The sequence below is a fragment of the Trichechus manatus genome, unplaced genomic scaffold, assembly GCF_000243295.1.
Source record: "Trichechus manatus latirostris isolate Lorelei unplaced genomic scaffold, TriManLat1.0 scaffold00258, whole genome shotgun sequence".
NCBI classification, from domain to species: domain Eukaryota; kingdom Metazoa; phylum Chordata; class Mammalia; order Sirenia; family Trichechidae; genus Trichechus; species Trichechus manatus.
In genome coordinates this window covers 948,854-971,841 of record NW_004444194.1, presented here as the reverse complement: position 1 = coordinate 971,841, position 22,988 = coordinate 948,854, and the positions used below count along the sequence as shown (strand labels likewise).

The 22,988-nt window shown below is 54.2% G+C and overlaps 1 protein-coding gene across 2 annotated transcripts; it reads left to right on the top strand.

Annotated features, from left to right (window-relative positions):
- The first annotated feature begins 401 nt into the window (after positions 1–401).
- On the top strand, positions 402–22,772 carry ZSWIM4 (zinc finger SWIM-type containing 4). 2 transcript variants are annotated; one of them, XM_023724740.1, is made up of 14 exons: positions 694–759; positions 3,053–3,254; positions 4,937–5,293; positions 8,143–8,291; positions 8,379–8,529; positions 10,513–10,680; positions 11,269–11,592; positions 12,716–12,853; positions 13,133–13,381; positions 14,814–14,949; positions 17,775–17,929; positions 19,140–19,303; positions 20,675–20,756; positions 21,621–22,772. In XM_023724740.1, exons 2-14 carry the CDS (start codon positions 3,140–3,142, stop codon positions 22,478–22,480), a joined length of 3,048 nt encoding a protein of 1,015 aa, XP_023580508.1. In that variant the 5' UTR covers positions 694–759; positions 3,053–3,139; the 3' UTR covers positions 22,481–22,772. The 2 variants fall into 2 exon arrangements, with proteins under 2 accessions (XP_004389770.1, XP_023580508.1); XM_004389713.2 differs by lacking the exon at positions 11,269–11,592 and having other exon boundaries at positions 402–759; positions 13,127–13,381.
- Positions 22,773–22,988: the final 216 nt, after the last annotated feature.

The following is a 22,988-nucleotide window of genomic DNA, read 5'->3' as shown; positions in this document are numbered from 1 at the left end:
ATTGTCCCTTCGCGGCGCCCGGAAGCGACCCTCAGTAAACAAAGCCGTGTGTGGGCGCAGCCCCAGCTGCCCGGGGCGCGCTGTCCAGCTAGAGGAGGGCGGGGGAGGAATGTTGTGAATGAACCCAGGCCCCGCCCCGAAACTCCGCCTGAGGACAGCGCCGCAGGGGTCCTCCCGCTCTAATTGGGCGCCGGCGCTCCGTGATTGACAGAGCCTCTCGCTGCGTTCTCTGACTGGGTGAGCCCAGAAAGACGCAGCATAGGCAGCGAATGAGCAGTCGCATCTTGGGGAGGGCGCTCGTGGTGCTGCCAATGGCGGAGACGGGCCGCGGAGGCCGAGGGTGGGGGCCAATGGGGATGGGCGGCTGGGGCGGGACGACAGCGGAGGATAAAGCGGTGGTCGAGGCAGCTTTATTGTTGTGAAGAGTCTTAAAGGGGCCGCATCACCTGGCCGGCCGGGCGCGGGGCGGGGGTGGCTGCGGCGGGGGTCCCGGGACGGCCGAGCGCCGAGGAAGGACTGGAGGGCGGCCAGAGGGCGGGGGAGCCGGCGGAGCGAAGCAGGTATCGGACAGACCCCTGGCAGCGCCGCCCCGGCCCCGGCCGGCCGATGGACCCCCCCGCGGCCAAGCGGAGCCGGGGCGGCCCCGCAGGACCGGAGGAGCGCGATGCCCGGGCCGGGGCCGCGCGCGGCCGGGGCCGGCCCGAGGCGCTACTGGACCTTAGCGCCAAGCGAGTGGCTGAGAGCTGGGCCTTCGAGCAGGTGACCGAGCGGGGCTGGGAGGGGCTGGGTAGGGGGGGAAACGCACCCAGCCCCTTCCCCGACAGGCCTTCTCTTCCCCCTGCCCAACCGCCAATTTCCGGACCTCTTCCCACAAGAGACACCCCGAGAACCCCTCCAAGATCCTGAACCCCGCCCCAGACACCTCTTCGTCCTCCTCCCATTTCTGTCCTTCAAAGCCTGTGACCCACCTCTGCCCCTTGTCCCCCATCCCTGCCCTCCAGCCCACCTACCGGCCCTTAGGGAACCCTAAGCTCCCCACAGCCCAACTCAGGACACTCCCTTCTTCTCCAGCCCGTGTCATGAGGTCGAACGCCCATGGTCCTCCCACAAGCCTGGGTACCCCTTTTTTTATCTCATTCTTATTCCCCACAAGGACAAGGCCTGCCAACTGAATCCTCATTCCTCTTTCTAATTCCTACAAGCGGTCCCCCAGGAATACCCATCTCTCTAGATCTCAGTGCCGAAGACTTCTGTCCCCCCACTCCTGCCCTCCAGACCTGTCCTACACCCCGGTAGAAGACTCCCCCATCTCTCCAGATCCTGGTCTTGAAGCACCCCTTTCTGCCTTCCATCCTGCTCTCCAGCCTCCAGAACCCACCTGTCACTTGGGGGCCCCCTTCTCCACACCCTCATTCTCAAGCCCTTCCCCTCCTTCCCCCTCCCCCTCGGTACCCCTGGGGCCACCTCTCACCTGAGACTGCCCAGCCCCTCCTGGCTGGCAGCAGGGATTACCCAAGTGCCAGGGATCCCCACGGCCATCCCAGTCCTTTGGGGGGTCAGTGGCAGTGGGTGCAGGTCCTGGTACCTGGACAGGTGCACCTGGAGCCCTGCCTCTGTGGCTTCTGGGGGTGCCACCAGGATGTCCCAGGGCTGGGGCCCTTGAAGTGTCCTTTCCAAGCTTCAGTTTGAGCCCCAAAGGAGCCCAGACCTGGCTCTGTCCAGCTTCAGAGGGTGGTCTTTGCTCCCCTGGCCTGTCCTGAATTAGGAGCTTTGCCAGGACAGTGAGACTGGGCCAAGTGGGGATGCGGCAGGCTCTGATTCATGGCCTGGAAAATCGCTCCTTAGTCATTTGCCGACTGTCCCCTTGGCCTGAGCCCATCACTGACCCCCCCCCCCCACCTCCCCCAGAAACCCAGGAGCCAGGGCTCTGGAGGGTCCCTGCCCCAACACTGTTTGCAAGACACACTGAATAATCCTAAAACCACCTCTGGGGCTCCTGTGTACTTCCCCTCACCAGGCCTGGTGCTAGGAGAGCTCCTGGCCCCAGAAACTCAGCAAATCCTCTACAGCCCTTTGGGAGTTGTTGTTCTTGGTCCCACTTTGTGAGGAAACTGGGGCACAGAGAGGTTGAGAAACTTGCTCAAGGTCACCCAGCCAGTAAGTAGCAAGCCCAGACCGGAACACAGGCTCAACCAGCTCAGTTCATTGCCTGAAGCCCACAGGGGTGGCTAGAACACCCCGCCCCTCTTGGGGGCCCTTCCTAAGGGAGGGGCATGGAGAGGAAGCTGAAGAACAGAGCCGGTCTTGGGAGTTGGAGCTGGCCAGCTCTGAGACCCTGAGCAAGTGAATCGACCCCACCTCCGAGCCTCAGTGGTAAAGTACAGAGTCAGCGAAAAAGGAAGACCTTCAAGGAGATGGACTGACACAGTGGCTGCAACAGTGGGCTCAAGCGTAACAATTGTGAGCATGGTGCAGGACCAGGCAGTGTTTCGTTCTGTGGTGCATAGGGTTGCTATGAGTCGGAACCAGCTTGACGGCACCTAAGAACAACTGAGCCTCAGATTCCCCATCTGTAAAATGGGGTAATGATCAATATTAACTCATTGGGTGGTGGCTGTGAGAATTAAGGGAAATCGCATACATAAAGCATTTAGCATAGTGTAGGCTAAGAAAATGTAGGCTTTGATTATTATTATTATTACTTTTGTCTTCCTTCCTCCTGCCCCCTCAAGGCCTGGGAGGTAGGACTACTTATGCAGGGTCTCTGGGGCCTGGCATCTAGGAGGGAAGTGGCAGAAAGTTTTAGAACACTAACTATGGGCCAGGTGTTATTGTAAGTGCTTTACATATATTATTGTATATCTAATCTTTACAACACTCAGGAGGTGGGTGCTATTAGCATCCCCATTTTACACCTGAGAAAACTGAGGCTCGGAGAGGCAGAGTGACTTGCCCACAGTCATACATACTGCTTGCATTTGGCAGCGCCAGGATGCACATCAGGGGCCCCTGCACCAAGCCCAGCTTTCTAACCCCCTGGCCCCTCCCTCAGGTTGAAGAGAGATTATCCCGGGTGCCGGAGCCAGTCCAGAAGCGCATTGTGTTCTGGTCGTTTCCACGCAGCGAGCGGGAGATATGCATGTACTCATCACTGGGCTACCAGCCCCTGGAGGGCGAGCATGATGCCAGGGTGCCCTTCACCCGCGGGCTGCACCTGCTGCAGAGCGGGGCCGTGGACCGCGTGCTGCAAGTGGGTGAGTGTCCCGTGCCCCCCTGCCCCCGACAGGGAATCCTGGAGAAGAGGAGTTAGAGGGAGGCCTGGGAGGGAAGTTCCAGACCTCAGGCAGTGGACCCAGTGTGGGTTTGGGGTAAGGGCTGGTAGAGATTCAGACTCAGAGGCGATAGGTAGTCCTAGACCCCAGGCAGCAGGGCTTAGACGGGGAGTGGAATGAGAAGTGGTGAGCCTGAAAGGAGGGGAGGGGAAGTCCTAGAACTTAGGCAGTGGGACCCATGTCAGGGTTGAGGGCACAGGTGAGGGCCACTATATGCATTGGGGGTAGAGGTTGTGAGACAGGGTGATGGAAGGTCCTAGACCTTAGGCTTCAGGCCCAGACAGGGTTGGGTGCAGGATTATGAGCTAAAGGTGAAAACTGGTCCTAGACCTCAGACAGCTTAGTTGGGGAATGGAGGAAGAGGTGGTGAGCCGGGTGGGGGTGCGGGGAGGGTCCCAGGCAGCAGAGTTCAAGTAGGGGCTAGAGGAGTGATTGTAAACCAGAAGAGAGAGTTTCCAGACCTCAGGCAGCGAGGCCCAGTGATACTCTGGGGTAGAGGTTTACAGCCAGAAACAAGAAACAATCCTAGACCTCAGGCAGCAGGACCCACGTGGGAATTGGGGGCTGAGATTTAGAGCCAGAGGTCAGAGGAGGTCTTAGACCTCAGGCAGAGAGACTCAGGTAGAGATCTTAGACCTAAGGCACTGGGGCTTAGGTGGGAGTTGAGGGTAGACGTTCAGGCTCAGCTGTGAGGGGTAGTCTTAGACCTTAGGCAGCAGAGTGGTCTTAAACTTTAGGCAGTGAGGTCCAGAGAAGGGTAGGGGGCAGAGGTTAATGTTACAGGTGGAAAATGATCCTAGACCTCAGACAGCCCAGGTGGGGGCTGGGGACAAGGTTATGGGCCAGAAGCAAAGGGAAGGGGTGCAGAGTCTAGGTTGGGGGAGGTTGTGAGGAGGAAGGGAGGAACAACCTCTGACCCCAGGCAGAGGGCTCAGGAAAGGCCAGTAGAGGTTGTCCTAGACCTCAGATGGTGGCAGGGGCTCAGTGAAGATGACCCCCCGCCCTGGGTCCTGTCAACCTCTGGCCCCCACAGCTGGCCAGTCTCAGCTGCCTCCAGCCGGTATGAGGAAGCTGTCTCCCTGCATGACGCAGCCAGGACTGGCTGGGGCCTGAGCAGCCCAACCAGTCGGGTGAGCCTGGCATCTGGCTCCCCAGGGGCCAGGCAGGGAGGGGTAGGGGGTGATGGGGTGACCTGCGCCCCTGGCCTGCCGCATCAGCCCATTGCCCCGAAGTGTCACAGCTTTGGCACCTTCTCAGGGAACTCCGGAGCTCCTGGAGCGCTGGCTGTGTCCAAGTCTGAGAAAACCATTTTTGATATCATTGCTATAATAGTATTCATAATAGATTAACAGCAAGCATTTCTTGAGGAAGCGCTGTGTGTCAACAGTGTTCTAAGCACTTTTCACGTATTAACTCATTTAGTCCTCACAATGACCCAATAAGGAGGATGTTACTATGATTCCAATTGACAGATGAGAAAACTGAGGCTCAGAGAAGTCAGGGGACTTGCCCTGGGTCACTCAGCTGGGTTTGCACCTGGGTCTTGGACAAGACCTGCCCGTCCCTGGGGGGACATGGCCCTGACCATCTGGTTCTGGTCTTAGGGTTCCACCTGAGCGGGAATGTGCGGGAGCCGGGAGGCCCTGGCGAGCCCGAGCGTCTCTACCACATCTCCATCAGCTTTGACCGCTGCAAGATCACGTCCGTGAGCTGCGGCTGTGACAACCGCGACCTCTTCTACTGCGCCCATGTGGTGGCCCTGTCACTGTACCGCATTCGGCACGCCCGCCAGGTGGAGCTGCGGCTGCCCATCTCCGAGACGCTGTCCCAGATGAACCGGGACCAACTGCAGAAGTTCGTGCAGTACCTCATCAGCGCCCACCACACTGAGGTGCTGCCCACTGCCCAGCGCTTAGCCGATGAGATCCTCCTGCTGGGCTCCGAGATCAACCTGGTGCATGGTAAGGGCGCCAGGGGTCGGATGGGGCAGTGAGGGGGCAGCTCACAGCCAGCTCACCTGCCGTGGACCAGGTGTCATCCCAGGATCCTCATAAGTCCTTGATACGTGGTGGGGGCAGAGGCACCATTTCCAAGGTCCACACCTAGTATATGGCAGATCCTGGATTCCTTCTCGCTCTGGGGCAGGGGAGTGGTCAAAAATCAGCCTATGGGCAGAGAGCAGGGCAGGAGGGAGAGCCTGAGTTGGGGGAACTCAGGGTGGGGGTGTCTCGGGATCACAGGGACAGGCTTGGGTGTGGATGGGTGGTGGGGCATGAAGAACACGTGTGGACATTAGTATCTGTCAGGGGTAGGGTATGAGTAAGAAGATATACCAGAAGGTGTTGGGACATCTGGGTGGGTTAGGGGGCTACAAGGGCCGTGTTGCCTAGCTATATGGTTGGAGGATGGGGTCGAATGGGGGATGGGTAGATTTATGAGTGGTGGATGGAGGAATGGATGTATAATTGAGGGTGGGGATGGATGGGTGCAGAAAGAATTGATGATGGGTGTTGGGGTGAACTGATGGTATGGATAAACAATGGAGTGAGTGGATGGGTGAGTAGGATGGTAGATGAATGGGGAGTTGGTGGTAATTAGAGGTGGGGATGGGTGAGTGGTTGGGGAGGGCTTTGATGATTGGGGAATTGAGGTAGACTATGGTGGTGGACAGATGGGGTTCATGGAAGAATGGAATGGAAGGACCAAAGGGTTCACGGATTTGGGGGTGAGTTGATGGGTGCATGGAAGGTTCGTACGGGAGGACTGACATGGCAGATGGATAGAGTGGGTGGGTGTTTTGTTTAAGATGGATGGATGGACTAAATGGAGTGGTAGATGTTTGGAGAAGTGCATATGAATGGATGGTTTGATGGGGGAAGGATAGATGGAGAGTTGTGGTTATTTGGGTGGACAGATAGTATGGCTACAAGGGTCAGTGGATGGATGGGTGGGTGGGTATTTTGAATACAGGCAGTCCCTGGCTTACAAAGGTCCGACATACATACAGCCCATAGTTACGAACCAACCCCCGTAAAGCCTATTAAAAATTCGAGGTATATACAATGGTTCATAATAACAAATAGGCACTACTTTGTGACAGTGCATCAAAACATTATTATTATTGTTACTGTATTACTATGTTAAAGATGTTATAGTGTATCTGTAAGTGTTTATATAATGTTTTTTATGTAGAAAGTTATATTATATACTAAGACAAGTATTTGACTAACTTGACGTTAGATATGAACCATACCTAACTGTTCTTACTCATGTACAAATTTGACTTAAAGACAGATTTAGGAATGGAACTCGTTCATAATCTGGGGACTGCCTGTAGCTGGTTTGGATGGATTGGAAAGGCAAATGGGGAGGGTGGTTGGATGGATAAATGGAATGGGTATATAGATGGGTAGATAGGTGGGAGTTATGGGTAGAGTGGATGATAGATTAATGGGGGGTAGATAGGTATGCTGAGGGGTATGGATGTGTGGATAAACTGATACAGGAAAAATGGATGGATAGATGCACAGCATGACACAGGTGGACAGATGGGTGAGTGGTTTGGATAGATGGGCGAGTGGTTTGGATAGATGGGCTGATGGTTTTTCAGGCAGAATGGAGAGATGATGGATGAGTGGGTGGTGTTTCTGATCAAATGGACAAATGGATGGTGTTATAGATTGAATTATGTCCCCCAAAAATATGTGTTGTAAATCCTAACCTCCATGCCTGTGGTTATAATTCCATTTGGGAATGGGTTGCCTTTGTTGTGTTAATGAGGCAGGATTAGTGTAGGGTGTATCTTGAGTCAATCTCTTTCGAGATATAAAAAGAGATCAAACAAGAGTGCAGAGAGAGAGATGGGGTAAGATAGATGCCAAGACACATGGAGATCTCCAAGGAACCAGGAAGCAAAAGCTGAAGAAACAAGGACCTTCCTCTGTAGCCAACAGAAAGAGAAAGTCATCCCCTAGAGCCGGCACTCTGAATTTGGACTTCTAGCCTCCTAAACTAAGAGAAAATAAATTTGTTTGTTAAAGCCATCCACCTGTGGTATTTCTGTTACAGCAGCACTAGATAACTAAGACAGATGGGTAGATGAGTAAGTGAATGGATGAGTAAATGGATGAATGTGTGGATGGATAGATGAGTAAATGGATGAGTAGATGGGGTGGTATTTCAGGTGAGATGGATGAGTAGATGGATGAGTAAATGTATGGATGGGTGGGGATGGTGTTTTCGGTGGGATGGACAGATGGACAGATGGATGGGCAGATGATGTTTAAGGTGAGATGGATGAGTGGATAGATGAGTAAATAGATGTATGGGTGGGTGGGTTGGTGTTTTGGGTGGGACAGATGGATGGATGGATGGCTAAATGGATTGATGGGCAAGTGGTGTTTCAGGTGAGACGGATGAATGACGGATGGATGGATGGATGGATGAGTGGATGGATGCGTGGATGATGTTTAATGTGAGATGGATGAGTAGATGGATGAATAAACGGATGGATGGGTGGGGGTGGTGTATTGAGTGGGACAAATGGATGGATGGATGGATGGGCAGGTTGTGTTTCAAGTGAGATGGATAAAGGATGGATGGATGGGCAAGTGATGTTTAAGGTGAGATGGACTGATGGATGGATAAGTAAATGGATGAGTGGGTAGGTGGGGTGGTGTTTTGGGTGGGATGGATGATGGATGGAAATCTGTGGTATGTTGGGTAATTTGGAGGAATGGAGAGATGGCAGGGGCAGGCACCCTCTCTCCCTACACTACTCCCAGCCTCAGCTTTCCCTTCCTCCCCGCAGGCGCCCCAGACCCCACAGCGGGTGCGGGCATCGAGGACGCCAACTGCTGGCACCTGGATGAGGAGCAGATCCAGGAGCAGGTGAAGCAGCTGCTGTCCAATGGCGGCTACTATGGCGCCAGCCAGCAGCTGCGCTCCATGTTCAGCAAGGTGCTGCGTGGGCTCGGGGGGCACGGAGGCTCAGGAGATCCTGGTGCTGACACCCCACCCCCTCCTCACCTCCACATCCCCGCACAGGTGCGGGAAATGCTGCGAATGCAGGACTCCAACGGGGCGCGCATGCTGATCCTCATGACGGAGCAGTTCCTACAGGACCCACGCCTGGCGCTGTGGCGGCAACAAGGTGCAGGCATGACTGACAAGTGCCGGCAGCTGTGGGACGAGCTGGGTAAGACCCAGCCCGGAGCGCGGCAGATGTCAAGCTTCAGCCTGAGATTAGGGCCTGGCCCAGGAATCCTTCCTCTACTCATTTGACAAGCATTTATTGAGCAACTACTATGTGCCAGGCACTATACTGGGCACTGGGGACCCAGCAGAGAACAAGAGACAAAATCCCTGCCCTCATGGAGCTGATACCTCATGGGGAGGACAGACGATAAAATTCAATAAACACGCTATACCAGGGGTCAGCACGCTTCTTCTGAGGGGCTTAAAACAACAGAAGTGTATGTTGTCACAGTTCTAGAGGCCAGAAGTCCGAAGCCAAGGTGTCGGCAGGGCCACGCCCCCTCCAAAGGCTCTAGGGGAGGATACTTCCTTGCCTCTTGTAGCTTCTGGTGGCTGCCAGCAATCCTTGGCTTGCAGACGCATCGCTCCAATCTCTGCCTCCGTCATCACCTGGCCTTCTCTGCCGTGTCTCTGTACCTGTCTCTGGGTCCAAATTTTCATCTTCTTTCTAGTCATTGGATTAGTGCCCATCATAATCCAGTAGGACCTTGCCTTAGTCTCCTAGGGCTGCCATAACTAAATACCACAGAATAAGTGTCTTTGAAGAGAAGAGATGTATTGTCTTACAATTCTGGAGGCTAGAAGCCCAAACCTGGGGATTAACTGTGTCGATTCCCTCGGAGGGTTCTAAGAGAAGAACTGTTCCATGCCTCTCTCCTAACTTCTAGTGACCGCCAGCAATCTTTGGTGTTCCTTTACTGCTTATAGATGCATCTATCTCTGTTGTCACATGGCGTCCTGTCTTCCTTCTGTGACTCTATCTCCTTGGCTTTCTTCTTTTATAAAACACTAGTCATATAGGATTAAGGAGTCCTGGTGGCACAGTGGCTAAGCGCACCGCCTCTAACCAGAAGACAGGCGGTTCAAACCTACATCAGGAGAAGGATGTAGCAGTCTGCTTCCATAAAGATTTACAGCCTTGGAAACCCTATGGGACAGTTCTACTCTGTCCTATAGGGTCACTGAGTCGGAATTGACTCGACGGGGATCCACCCTACTCGGTATGACCTCATTAACTTCACTGATAATGTCTTCAAAGGAAGACCCTTCCTCCCCAAACAAGGTCACGTGCACAGGTACAGGGGTTAGAACTTGAACACATCTTTTTGGAGGACACAATCTGATCGATAGCAGACCTCATCTTAACTTGATAACATCTGCAAAGACCCTATTTCCAAGTAAGGTCACATTCACAGATTCCAGATGGACATGAATTTTGGGGGCAGTGGGGGGACACTATTCAACCAAGGGCAGCCGGATAGTCAATATTTTCAGCTTGGCAGGCCACCCATTCTCCGTCATAACTAGTCAACTCTGCCATTGTAGTGGGAAAGCAGTCATAATTGTGTTCGTGTGGCTACATTCCAATAAAACTTTATTTATGGGCATTTTAATTTATTTATTTGAATTTCACACCATTTTCACAAGCCACAAAATCTTCTTTTAATTTTTTTTTTTTAACCGCTTAAAAATGGTTGTCCAGTGGGCATGCAGACACGTTCTGCAGACATGTTAGATAGAAGTGCTGTAGGAAAAGAACATGGAGAGGGACCGGCACCCTAGTTTGAATCCTGATTTCCAACTTACAAGCCACGTGACCTTGAACAAATTATTTTCCCTCTCTGTGCCTCAGGTATCTGACCTGTAAGCAGGGCTTCAACCAGTTCATTCCTGTTTAAACTCCCGCTGAGAATTTGCATTTCCACCCCAGTTATACTGAATCCGAATCCACATTTTCAACAAGATCCCCAGGTAATTCTTATGAACACATAAGAATGGGGACGGAAAGAACCGGTTCGAAGCCCTGCCTGTAAGGTGAAGATATCATTAGTGCCAACCTCAGAGAGTGGAGGTAAGGATTGAGTGGAGCAGGGCCTGGCACACAGTGAGCGCTCAATAAGTGTTTGCTGCCCTCCCCCCTCAGGGGCCCTGTGGGTCTGTGTCGTCCTGAGCCCCCACTGCAAGCCTGAGGAGCGGGCCAGCTGGCTGCAGCTGCTGTGCAAGTGGGACAAGCTGGAGGTGTGCCCCCTGGAAGAGGGCAACTATGCCTTTGATGGCCCCAGCCTGCAACCCACTGCGGCCCCCAGCTCAGGTAGGAGAGGGGGCCCTGTCCCAGGAGAGAAGGCGGTCTGGTATAGGGCAAAGGCGGACCCAACCAGAGGAGAGTTCATGCCAAGGGCAGGGGGTGGTGGGCAGCTCTGGGGGATGTTGAAGTGTTGTGGTGGAGACACCTGGGATCCTGGCTGGTGTCCTGGTTCAGCCTTCTGTTACCAGCTATGGAGACAGACAGAGCGGAGGAGGGAAAAAATACAGTGAAACAGAAGAGGAGAGAGAGAGGTGGAGATGGATGGAGAGAAGGATAGAGGGAGAGACAGAGAAGAAGAAAGAGATGGAGGGGGGAAGCGAAATGGAGAGTGAGACAGGACAGACAGATTGACAGATGGTTACTCAACTTCAGTCTCCATCCATCTGATGGGGCTATCATAGTCTCCCCCACTCCCACCCACATATACCCCTTCAAAGGGCTGCTGTGAGGATCTGGGGAGATGACACACCCCATCGTTCCACACAGGGCCCAGCCCAAAGTCCGCGCCTGGTGGGGGGAGATGGCCACATCCGCCGCCTGAGCCCCCTCACCAGGCCGCCTTGGGCCCCTGTCCCCCAGGCCCAGAGGTGGAAGTGGCAGGTTCCCGCTACACAGTGTTCAGCCGGGCCCTGCAGGCTGGGGAGCTGCACTGGAATGATGCCCACCTGCAGAGGATCCTGGCCAGCGACTCCTATGGCCCCAGCCTCAAAGGCAATGTGGGAGGCGACAAGCTAACCTTCGACTCCCAGGGCCGCCCGCTCTGGCTGGGAGAGCCTTTCCCCACCGCCTGCGCCCGCGTGGACACCCTACGCGCCCACGGATATCCCCGCCAGGCCCTGCGGCTGGCGGGCGCCATGGTCAACACACTGCGGCTGCAGCGGCGGCATCAGCTTGAGAGCTACAAACAGCAGAAAAAAGGTGGGCACCAATGTCAGCACCACATCCCAGGGGCTGTGGACACAAAGGCTGGCTGGTGGGCACAGGGACACCCCAGAGGGTCCATGGGGGCCCACCGGGAAAATAAAACCACTCCAGGTATCTCGAGCAGAAAGGAATTTCACACAGGGAATTAGGGCTTAAAAAACCGTTGAAGGGCTACAGGATTTGAAGTCATGGCAAGCCACCAACGGTGAGCACAAGGGCCTGTAGCCCCCAAAGGGGCAGTTCCCAAGAGGACACCAGAACCTGCTGGCAAAACCCTCCGCCCTACATGGAGCCCCACACCTGCTCACGGCTGCTGTGGGAGAATGGTGGCCTCTCCTTCTGTCCCACATCCACATCTCACACGCAGGAGTCTGGGACATGCCTCTCGGGGGTGTAGGCCCAGTGTGGCCAGATCTTCTGATTTTTCATGTGAGGCCAGACACCTGGATTAATGGATGCAGAATTTCCTGGCTTTTAAACACGAGCAACAAATTCAAATTTAGGTTTAAAAAAAAAAATGTATACGGGCAAAAAAAAAGAACCTGTCTGTGGGTTGGATATGGGGGAGGGGTAACCAGGTGAGTTCCGTGGGTAATGGGGTGGATGGATCAGGTGTCAGAAAACTGAACGGAAGGATAATGGGGGAAACACAGGGAGCAGAGTCCCTGCTGGCCTCAGGGAAAGCCTCCCAGAGGAGGGGATAGCTAGGTGGAGATCTTTAGGATGTCAAGTTACCCAGCAGAAAGGGGAGGGGAGAAGAGTGCTCCAGGTAGAAGGAACAGCTCAGGCAGAAGCCCAGAGGCAGATTGGAGGAGACTGGAAGGCGGTGAGGCCGTGCCACTGTATTGGTTCCGCGGGCCCTCAGAGCTGTTTGGGCTTTATCTTGTCAGAGGTGGGGAGGGACACATCCATTGTCCCTGTGTCCTGCCAGACGTAGGCCTGGCTGTGCGACGCGAGGTGAGCGCTATTTATTGTAGAGATCAGGGGTGAAGAAGATGGCCGCTGGGTGGGCAGGTGGTGGAGTCTGGGGGGCTGGGGGACCCGAGGATCAGGAAGAGGCAGGCTGCCCTGGGCGAGCTAGCAGTGGGTGAGCACTGAACCCCTCTCCCGCCAGCAGAGCTGCTCCAGAAAGGCTCCACCTGCATCACCAACACAGAAGGATGGGTGGGCCACCCCCTGGACCCCATTGGCTGCCTCTGCAGGGCACTCCTGGAGGCCTGTCGCCTAGAGGAAGAAACTCTATCTCTTTACCCAGGTATCCACATTGGGGACCCCTGGAGGAGGTGGGGCGATCCCACACCCTTGGCTACGTCCCCTAGCCAGTGCCAGGTGCCGATAGACTTAGCTTCTGAAAGTGAGGCCACCAATAGGTCTTTCTGCTGCTAGCCGAAGGGCCCCGCCCCCTGGTGCGTACTGGGAGCCAATATGCTTCCCAGCTGGGCCTCCCGTAAGCCCCGCCCCCAGTCTACCTGCTTGGGTGGGCCCCGGAGAAGGGGGACCCCTCGCAGCCTGCGCCCGTTTCCCATAGACGAAGGCTCTGAGAAGCGAAAGGTGGCCTATCAGCACGTGCCTGTGCCCGGGAGCCCCGGCGAGTCCTACTTTGCGATGGCGCTGGAGGTGGCGCTGCTAGGCCTGGGGCAGCAGCGGGCCCTGCCTGAGGGCCTGTACGCCCAGGACAAGGTGGTGCGCAACGAGGAGCAGCTGCTGGCCCTACTGGAGGAGGTGGAGCTGGACGAGCGGCTGGTGCAGGTGCTGCGCAAGCAGGCGGGGCTGCTGCTGGAGGGTGAGGCCCTGCCCCTAGCCCCACCTCCTGGTCCTTCTTGTTGTTGTTAGATGCCCTGGAGTTGGTTCCGACCCATAGCGACCCTATGTACAGCAGAACGAAACACTGCCCGGTCCTGTGCCATCCTCACTATCATTGCTATGTTTGAGGCCATTGTTGCAGCCACTGTGTCAGTCCATCTCTTTGAGGATCTTCCTTTCTTTCTCTGACGCTCTACTTTACCAAGCATGATGTCCTCCTCCAGAGACTGGTCCCTCCTGATAACATGTCCAAAGAGCATGAGACCAAGTCTCGCCATCCTCGCTTCTAAGGAGCATTCTAGCTGTACTTCTTCCAAGACAGATTTCTTCGTTTCTTCTGGCAGTCCATGGTATATTCAGTATTCTTCGCCAACACCATAATTCAAAGACATCAATTCCTCTTCAGTCTTCCTTATTCACTGTCCCTCTTTTGCATGCATCTGAGTAATTGAAAATACCATGGCTTGGGTCAGGCATACCTTAGTCCTCAATGTGATATCTTTGCTTTTTAACACTTTAAAGAGGACTTTTGCAGCAGATTTGCCCAATGCAATATGTCATTTGATTTCTTGACTGCTGCTTTCATAGGCATTGGTTGTGGATCCAAGTAAAATGAAATCGTTGACAACTTCAATATTTTCTCCATTTATGATGATGTTGCTTACTGGTCCAGTTGTGAGGATTTTTGTTTCCTTTATGTTGAAGTGTAATCTATACTGAGGGCCATAGTCTTTGATCTTCATCAGTAAGTAGTTCAAGTCCTCTTCATTTTCAGCAAGCAAGGTTTGTCATCTGCATATTGCTTGTTAATGAGTACCTTGGCTCCTCCTAAAAGGTGAAATCTAGCCTTTGGTCCCGCCCCCTAGCATGTGCTGGCAGGCAAGAAGCCTAACTGCTGTCAGCAATAAGGCTCCGCTCACTTCCCACCTTGGAGTCAATAAGCCAAGTCGCTGGTGCTGGAAAGTGAGGCCACCTCCCCCCATCCACAACCTAGGCCCTGGCCCCTCTTCCTGGCTCCACCCATGGTCCTGCCTCCGTGCTGTGAGGCCCCGCCCCTACCACGCTCCGGAGCCTGCTTGGCGGTGTCGCCTCCTGGTTCTTCTCTATGCAAATGGCTGGGGCTGGCCTTGGGCCTATGCCCCGCCCTGGGCACAGGTGCGGTCCCACCTCCACTTTCTGGCCTCACCCTGCCTCTGAGTACTGCCTCCTACCCAGGGGTGTGTCCACCTTTTGTCCTCAGATCTTCCAGCACTTGCTTCAGCCCTGAGTCCCCACCCCAGGGATTGCTCTAGCCCCAGCCACCCCCTCCAGGGGTCCGCCCATCCACCATTCAGAGCCCAGGGTCTGGGGAGATCTGGGGAAGGGCAGAGGCGAGCCCACACCTGGGGGCTGAGCTCAGGCTGCCCCTGCAGGGGGTCCGTTCAGCGGCTTCGGAGAGGTGCTGTTCCGGGAGAGCGTGCCCATGCACACCTGTGCCCGCTACCTGTTCACCGCGCTGCTGCCCCACGATCCCGACCTGGCCTACCGCCTGGCGCTCCGAGCCATGAGGTGAGGACAGATGGCTGGGGACATGGACATGGGGTGGGGAGGGCAGGAGGCAGGTGGGAGGCAGTTCAGGGGCCCCACCCTCCCAGCTGAACTCACAGCCTGATTCATTTAGTCTCCCTTACGCTGGCATTCGAGGCTGCCGCGTGCTTTTTATTAATAAATACAGACATGTAATATTGTTTTGAATTTGAGAAATATCCACATGGTACAAAATGCAAAAGGTTACAGAAAGGCAAGCCCTTTTCTGCTCACGCTTGTCTCAAGCTACCAAGTTCTCTCTGGAAGCAGGCATACCCATGAACATTTATGCCGTTTCCAAAAGGCGCTGCCATGAATAACCTTGTTACCATTTCTCACGGGCACCAGCAGATCATAGAGACAGAATTTTAAAGGTCCCCTCTCTGTAGAAAACCATGCCCAACAAATAACATGTCATCTGTCCCCCATCCTCTGATCCCATTCTCCAGAGATACCAACTGACAACTTGGGGTGTGTCTTTCCAGAGTATTTGGGAAGAATAATCCATAAGAGCTATGATTTAGAAAACCCTCTTTTATGTACAAGACTTGTTTCTAAGCCAGAGGTTGGCAGACTACAGCCCACAGGCCATATCTGGTCTGTCTCCTGTTTTGTACAACCCATGAAACAAGAATGGTTTTTACAGTTTTTTTTTAATTTACTTTATTAGTTCTTGTTATTGTTGAGAATATACACAGCAGAACATACACCAATCAACAATTTCTACCTTTACAATTCAGTGACATTGATCGCATCCTTCAAGTTGTGCAACCATTTCTCACCCTCCTTTTCCGAATTGTTTCTCCCCCATTAATATAAACTCACTGCCCTCTAAGCTTCCTATTTAATCTTTCGAGTTGCTGTTTTCAGTCTTACCCTATATAGATAGTTCTTAAAAGAGCACAATGTGTTTTTACATTTTCTAATGATTGGGGGGAAAATCAAAAGACTATTTTGTGATACATGAGAATTATATGAAATTCAAATTTCAGTGTCCGGAAATAAAGTTTTATTAGAACACAGCTACACCCATTCATTTACATATTGTCTATGACTGTTTTTAAGGTACAACGGCAGACTTGAGTCCTTGGCAACAGAGACCAAATGGCCGGCTGTCTTAGATTATCTAGTGCTGCTCTAACAGAAATACCGCAAGTGGGTGGCTTTGACAAACAGATATTTATTTTCTTACAGTTTAGAAGGCTAGAAGTCCGAATTCAGGGTGCCAGCTCTAGGGGAAGGCTTTCTCTCTCTGCTCAGAGGAAAGTCCTTGTCTCTCTGAGCTTCTACTCCTGGGAAAGCTTCATGTGACTTGGCCTCTCTCTTCCCCCATCTCTGCTTCTCTCGATTGCTTGTTTAATCTCTTTTATATCTCAAAAGAGATTGACTCAAGATACACCCTACACTAATCCTGCCTTATTAGCATAACAGAGACAACCCATTCTCAAATGGGATTATAACCACAGGCACAGAGTTTAGGATTTACAACACGTATTTTTGGGGGACACAGTTCAATCCATAACACCAGCAAAGCTGAAAATATTGGCTTTAAAGGATGCCAACTGCTGGCCTAAGTCCATAATGTATGTTGCCCAATGTAATCCTCAAAACAGCCTCGCGAAGTAAATATTTTTACTCCTATTTTGCACATGAAAAAAGTGACCTGTTGTGTCTCCACTGTCCAAGGTCACACAGCAAGGAATTGTAGCTACTATTTAAACCAGAGTTGTCTGACTCCTACCCCACGCTTTGAGTCATACCTAGCTATTTTGAACACCTTCCTGAATACAAAACTAAAAAAAAAAAAACCTGTTGCCTTCAATTCCGATTCATGGAAAGCTCATGTGTGTCAGAGTAGAACTGTAGTCCATAGGATTTTCAATGGCTAGTTTTTTGGAAGGAGATCGTCAGGCCTTTCTTCCGAGGCGTCCTTGGGTGGACTCGAACCGCCAATCTTCTGGTTAGTAGCTAAGCGTGTTAATCGTTTGCACCACTCAGGGAACACATATGTAAATTTCAGCGAGCCACTTAACAAAATTGGCTTGGATAGTGAGTCATCCCACAAATATTGATTGTTCACCTACTGCATATCAGGCATTGTTCTGGCTGCTGCAGACAGACACAGCAGTAAACAAAGTAGTCAAAAATCCCTGCCCTCCTGGAGCTGATGTTCTAGTGAAGGCGAGACAGCCAGCTAATAAAGAAATAGGCAAAATACATTGTATGTCGGATGGTGCTCAGTTGGATAGGGAAAACAGAATAAGTAAGGGGGAGAGCGACTGGCAGTTTTACATGTGGGGGTGTCAGGGAAGAGCTCGATGAAAAAATATTTGAGCAAAGACCTGAAGGCGGTGAGGGAGGAGCCACGAGAAGATCTGGCCAGAGGCCTATGCAAAGGCCCTGTGGTGGGACTGCCTAGTGTGTTTGAAGGCCATCAAGGGGAAGAGTGTGGCTGGAGTGGAATGAATGAGGGAGAATGGGGGGGTCACAGAGGGGGTAATGGGGGGCCACATCAGGACACAAATAATTGCTTCACCTCTTCCTCAGCCATGTTGACCACGGTGCATAAGTGGAGCATGGTTTTTTGAACCAACTCCTGAGTGATGGGCATCTCCAGGACTTCTACATCCCCTCTTATAAACAACACTGCAGTGAACATCCTTGTGCACACATCCTCCATCTTCTGGGTGCCAGGGCTCTGCTGGCGACAGAGGGGCAGCTTGGGCTGGGGCAGGAGGCCTGCCTCCCCCGGGGGGACAGAGACGGCACCCTGCCTCACCACAGGCTTGCTTTGCCCCTCACCCCAGGCTGCCTGTACTGGAGTCAACTTTTCCAGCTGGAGAACCTCACCCCAACCCACTGGAGTCCATCATGAGCAACCGCTTCCCCCGCTGGTTCATCCTGGGCCACCTGGAGACCCGCCAGTGTGAGCTGGCGTCTGCCATGCTGACGGCCGCCAAGGGTGAGAACAGCGGCTGCCCCGTCCCACCCTCTTGCCCCTTCCCACCTCCTTTATCCTTTGACCAAACCCTTCAATCTTCATTCAGCACCTTCTATGTACTGGGCACTGTCCTAGGTGCTGAGACAAAGCAGGGACCAAAACAGCCCCAAATCCCTGCCCTGCGTGGTTTCCAGCTAGTGGGAGGAGACAGGCAGTAAGCAAGGTAAAAACCCAAAACCAAACCCCTTGCCGTTGAGTCAATTCTGATTCATAGCAACCCTATAGGACAGAGTAGAACTGCCCATAGGGTCTCCAAGGCTGTATCTTTCTCCCGCAGAGCGGCTGGTGGGTTCGAGCCCAGAGAGTTCAACAGTATGTAAACAGTACGTAAAAGGAAGAGAGATATTCGAATAAAGACCTCAAGGGGGAGGATCCATATGGAGACCTGGGGAAGGGCACTTCAGGCAGAGGGAACAGCTGGTGCAAAGGCCCTGAGGCTAGACCATGTCTGGTGTGTTTGAGGGACAGCTAGGAGGCATTATGACTGGAGCAGAATGGGGAAGTATAGGATCAGGGCCAGTGGTAATAACAGTAATAAAAGCTAACATTTATGTATCTCTTACCATGTTAAGTTCTTTACTAGTATGGACTTACCGCAATCCTTTGAGGCAGGTACTAACCCATTGCCAAGGAGTCAATTCAGACTCATAGTGACCCTATAAGACAGAGTAGAACTGCCCGATAGGGTTTCTAAGGCTGTAATCTTTACAGAAGCAGACTGCCACATCTTTCTCCCAAAGAGTGGCTGGTGGGTTTGAACCACCGACCTTTCGGTTAGCAGCTGAGTGCTTAACCACTGTGCCACCAGGGCTCCCCATTATTACTCACGTTACAGATATGGCAGCTGAGGCACAGAGAGGTAAAGTGACTTGTCCAGAGTCACACGGCTAGTAAGTGCCAGGATAGGGCTGACGCCCTTGACAGTTAGGGGTCCAGCAAGTCCCTGAGTGGCTCCCTCACACTGAGCAGAGCAGCCCAGCAGGTACAGACGAAAGAATGGGCAGACAGGGGAGGCCATGGGTCCAAACCATCACAGAGCCATTGCCTGGTGCATCTCCCTCCACGCTCACGCACGGGCACCTGGGCTGAGACACCTATGTGAGCAGGTCAGGTGGTGGCAGGGCTGGCGCTGAGGTGTGTCCAAAATGCTTCTGTCCTTCCCCCTGCCCAGGAGACCCCAAGTGGCTGCACGCAGTGCTGGGTTCCGTCCAGCAGAACATCCACTCACCGGCCCTGCTCTTCAAGCTGGCACAGGACGCCTGCAAGACGGCTGCCCCGGCCAGTGTGCCCCCGGACACCACACTGCTGGGCATTGCACTGGAGCTGGGCCTGCAGGTGAGAGCCGCCAGGTGGGGGGGGGGGTAGGAAAGGTGCTGTCTGGGGGCAGGGCCTGTAAGGGTCAGCGGAGTGAGGGAATGGGGGTCATGGGTGGAGGGGGCCCATGAGTGAGGGACTCAGTGGCAGGTCCTGAAGGTGAGGCTCTCCCTCTGGGGGTGAGGTCTGTGGCTGAGGACCACCAGGGGGACCCTGGAGAGGCAGGGCCTACAGATGAGTAGCTGGGCCTCCTGAGAGGGCAGAGTGGAGTGGGTAGGCCTTGGGGGTGGGGCCTGGGGTGCCTGTGGCCAAGGAACACGAGTGGGTGGCATTGAAACTAAAGGGGGGGTGGAGGCAGAGCCCACCAACAGACACTTTCTTGGGGGTGAGGAATGCACCAGTGTGGGTGGGGCTGGAGGGGAGGGTCAGAGGTGGGTCCTGAGAGTGAGGAGCCACCTCTGGGGGTGGGGTCTGCAGTCAAGGGCCATAGCCATGGGCCTGTGGGTGAGTGGCTGGGGCCATGCCAGGGGCCTGCAGGGCCAAGTCAGGGCCAGCATGGTTGCAGCCAGCAGGTGAGGAGTTGACTCAGAAGGGCCCAGAAGGGGCCGGATAGGCAAGCAAAGGTCCTGAGGGGGCATGGCCTGAGGGGACAGGTATGGGGCCTGTGAGGGCAGGGCCAAAGAAGGTGGCAGAAGTAAGATAAAATAAGGAACAGCTTGGGACAGGCCTGCACTGGACCTTCCCAGGTAGAACAGCAAGCATGGGGCCTGTGGAGGGGTGGGATTGGCTTGAGACAGCCTCCTTTGGAGGTAGAGCCACTGTGGGGGTTGTGGGGGGACAAGGATGGCGCCTCAGAGGAGACAGGCTAGTAAGGAGCTTGCCAAAGGCGGGGTCCACTCTACAGGACCTGGGGATGGGGCCTCAGGGGAGAGGCAAGCAAGAAGTGTGCTTATTGGAGGGTGGGGCCTGAAGGAGGTGGTGCCGGTAGGGCAGGTGCTTTGTTTGGGCTTCGGGGCATATCTAATGAGACGAAGCATTAAACTTTCCAGAGAGAAGGGCCAGATTGGTTTGTTGACCAGGGTAGGATCCATGGGGTCTCAAAATAATGCCAACAATAGCAATAATGGTAATTGCTGACATCAAGTGAGCACTTTCAAGCAGCCGCGCAAAGAGCTTCACTACATAGTTTCATTTTGTTCTCACAACAACCCTATGAGGTATACTATTTTCATCCCCATTTGACAGAGGAGGAAACTGAGGCCCAGAGAGGGGAAGTCATTACCCTAGGTTGTATGGCTCACTGGAGCAGCCTTTCACTTCCAGGCCTCCCCCTTCAATTGGCCAACCCAAGACTTTGAGTGATCCTCTTCTCTCCCCACCCGCACCCTACAGGTGATGCGGATGACCCTAAACACCATGACCTGGCGTCGCAGGGAGATGGTGCGCTGGCTGGTCACCTGTGCCACAGAGATAGGTGAGACCTTCTGAGTATGCTGGGGCTGCCTTAACAAAGTACCACAAACTAGGTGGCTTAAATGACAAAAACTTATTCTTTCACAACCTAGAGGCCAAAAGTCTGAGATCAAGGTGTCAGCAGGGCCATGCTCCCTCCAAAGGCTCTAGAGTTGAATCTGACCTTGCCTCTTCTAGCTTCTGATAATTGCAGCAATCCTTGGCATTCCTTGATTTGTAGCAGCATAATTCCAGTCTCTGCCTCCATTGTCCCATGGCTGTCTTCCCTGTGTGTCTGTGACCAAATTTCCCTCTTTTAAGGGCCCACCCTAATCTACTATGACCTAATCTTAGCCTGATTATATCTGCAAAGACCCTATTTCCAAATAAGGTCACATTCACAGGTTCCAGGTGGCTTTGAATTTTGGGGGGATACTCTTTGACCCAACACAGCCCCCACTGGGACCCTCCACCTACCTCCCTGTTCTGGTTCTCCAAGTGTCACCGAGAGGGCCAGGCAGGCAAGAGAGAAGCAGAACTTTTTCCCTGACTCCAGCCTCTGCCCAGGGCTAGGCTGGGAGGGAGTGTCAGGAGGGGGAACTGATATGGACAAAGGTCTGGAGGCTGGCCAGGCTAAAGTTGTTTGAGGAGGAAGCATGTCTGCAAAACTTAGCCCCCTACCTTAGTTCCAACCCAGTCTGGCCCTTTCCAGCTACCCCCCACTCCTTTGGACAGGTAAGATGCAGTTTCTGTCCAGAATGGTGTGGAGGTGGGGGTGTCTTCGGTTCCTGCTGGCAAAGACGGTGGTGTCGGGGTAAACCCATATGAATGTGTACACCCGCCTTCTCCTCTTCCTGACCAGTTTCTCCCTCTTACCTCCTACCAGGCCCACAAGCCCTGATGAACATCATGCAAAACTGGTACTCTTTATTCACACCAGTGGAGGCAGCCACCATCGTGGCAGTGACAGGCACCACGCATGCCACACTGCTGCGGCTGCAACTGGACGGGCCACAGCGTGAGGAGCTGTGGGCCTGCGCCCGCACCCTGGCCTTGCAGTGCGCCATGAAGGATCCGCAGAACTGTGCCTTGCCCGCCCTCACCCTGTGTGAGAAGAACCAGGCCGCCTTCGAGGCCGCCTACCAGATCGTGCTGGATGCAGCGGCCGGTGGCCTGGGTCACACCCACCTTTTCACCGTGGCCCGCTACATGGAGCATCGTGGCCTGCCACTGCGAGCCTACAAGCTGGCAACGCTGGCCCTGGCGCAGCTCAGCATCGCCTTCAACCAGGACAGCCACCCGGCCGTCAATGACGTGCTCTGGGCCTGCTCGCTCAGCCATTCACTGGGCCGCCAGGAGCTCTCCGCCATCGTGCCACTCATCATCCGCAGCGTCCACTGCGCCCCCATGCTCTCTGACATCCTGCGCCGCTGGACTCTCTCAGCCCCTGGCCTGGGCCCCTTGGGGGCCCGCCGGGCTGCCAAGCCCCTGGGCGCCGACAGGGCACCCCTCTGCCAGCTCCTGGAGGCTGCAGTGGCGGCCTACATCACCACAAGTCACTCGCGCCTCACGCACATCAGCCCGCGGCACTACGGCGACTTCATCGAGTTCCTGGGCAAGGCCCGTGAGACCTTCCTGCTGGCGCCTGACGGGCACCTTCAGTTTTCCCAGTTCTTGGAGAACCTCAAACAGACCTACAAGGGCAAAAAGAAGCTCATGCTTTTGGTGCGGGAGCGTTTCGGCTGAGGGGCCGGGGTGGTCCCCCTTTGCCCCTGCCCCCTGGCACCGCTCTCCACAGGGGGCCTTGGCAGTCGAAGCCCAGGTGGCATTTCAGTATTAAGTCAGGGAAGGAGCCAGGCTGGGGCAAGATGGTCTTGCCCACTACCCACCCCAAACCCAGCTGGAGGTGGGGGTCAAGGGGGTGGAATTCTACCACATGCGTGCCTAGGAGTGTGTGAGACATGAGGATCAGAAGCCATAGCCACCACCCATAGGCCTGGAAGGGGGTGTATGCTTCAGCTGCTGGTATGACCCCCACTTGGGCACCCCCAAAGCAGCAGGCAAACTCCCCTAACGCAACTTGCAGGCCTGGCTTAGACTCCAGGGGGGCTGAGAGGCAGGACTTTCCAGAAACAGCAGTCAAAGGCAATGTAGCAGACCCCCCTACATCCTACCCTGGGTGATGGGGGACTTATGTTAGGGCATCCAGAATCCCCTTCTGCACCCTCCCCTCACTGCCTCAGGGCCCATCCCC

Excerpts from the sequence above, each read along its gene's own strand:
- ZSWIM4 (XM_023724740.1), top strand. The coding sequence starts at position 3,140 with ATGTACTCATCACTGGGCTACCAGCCCCTGGAGGGCGAGCATGATGCC. Across the intron at positions 5,294-8,142 it reads CGAGATCAACCTGGTGCATG|GCGCCCCAGACCCCACAGCG; the intron begins GTAAGGGCGCCA and ends TCCTCCCCGCAG. Across the intron at positions 13,382-14,813 it reads GGCGGGGCTGCTGCTGGAGG|GGGGTCCGTTCAGCGGCTTC; the intron begins GTGAGGCCCTGC and ends CTGCCCCTGCAG.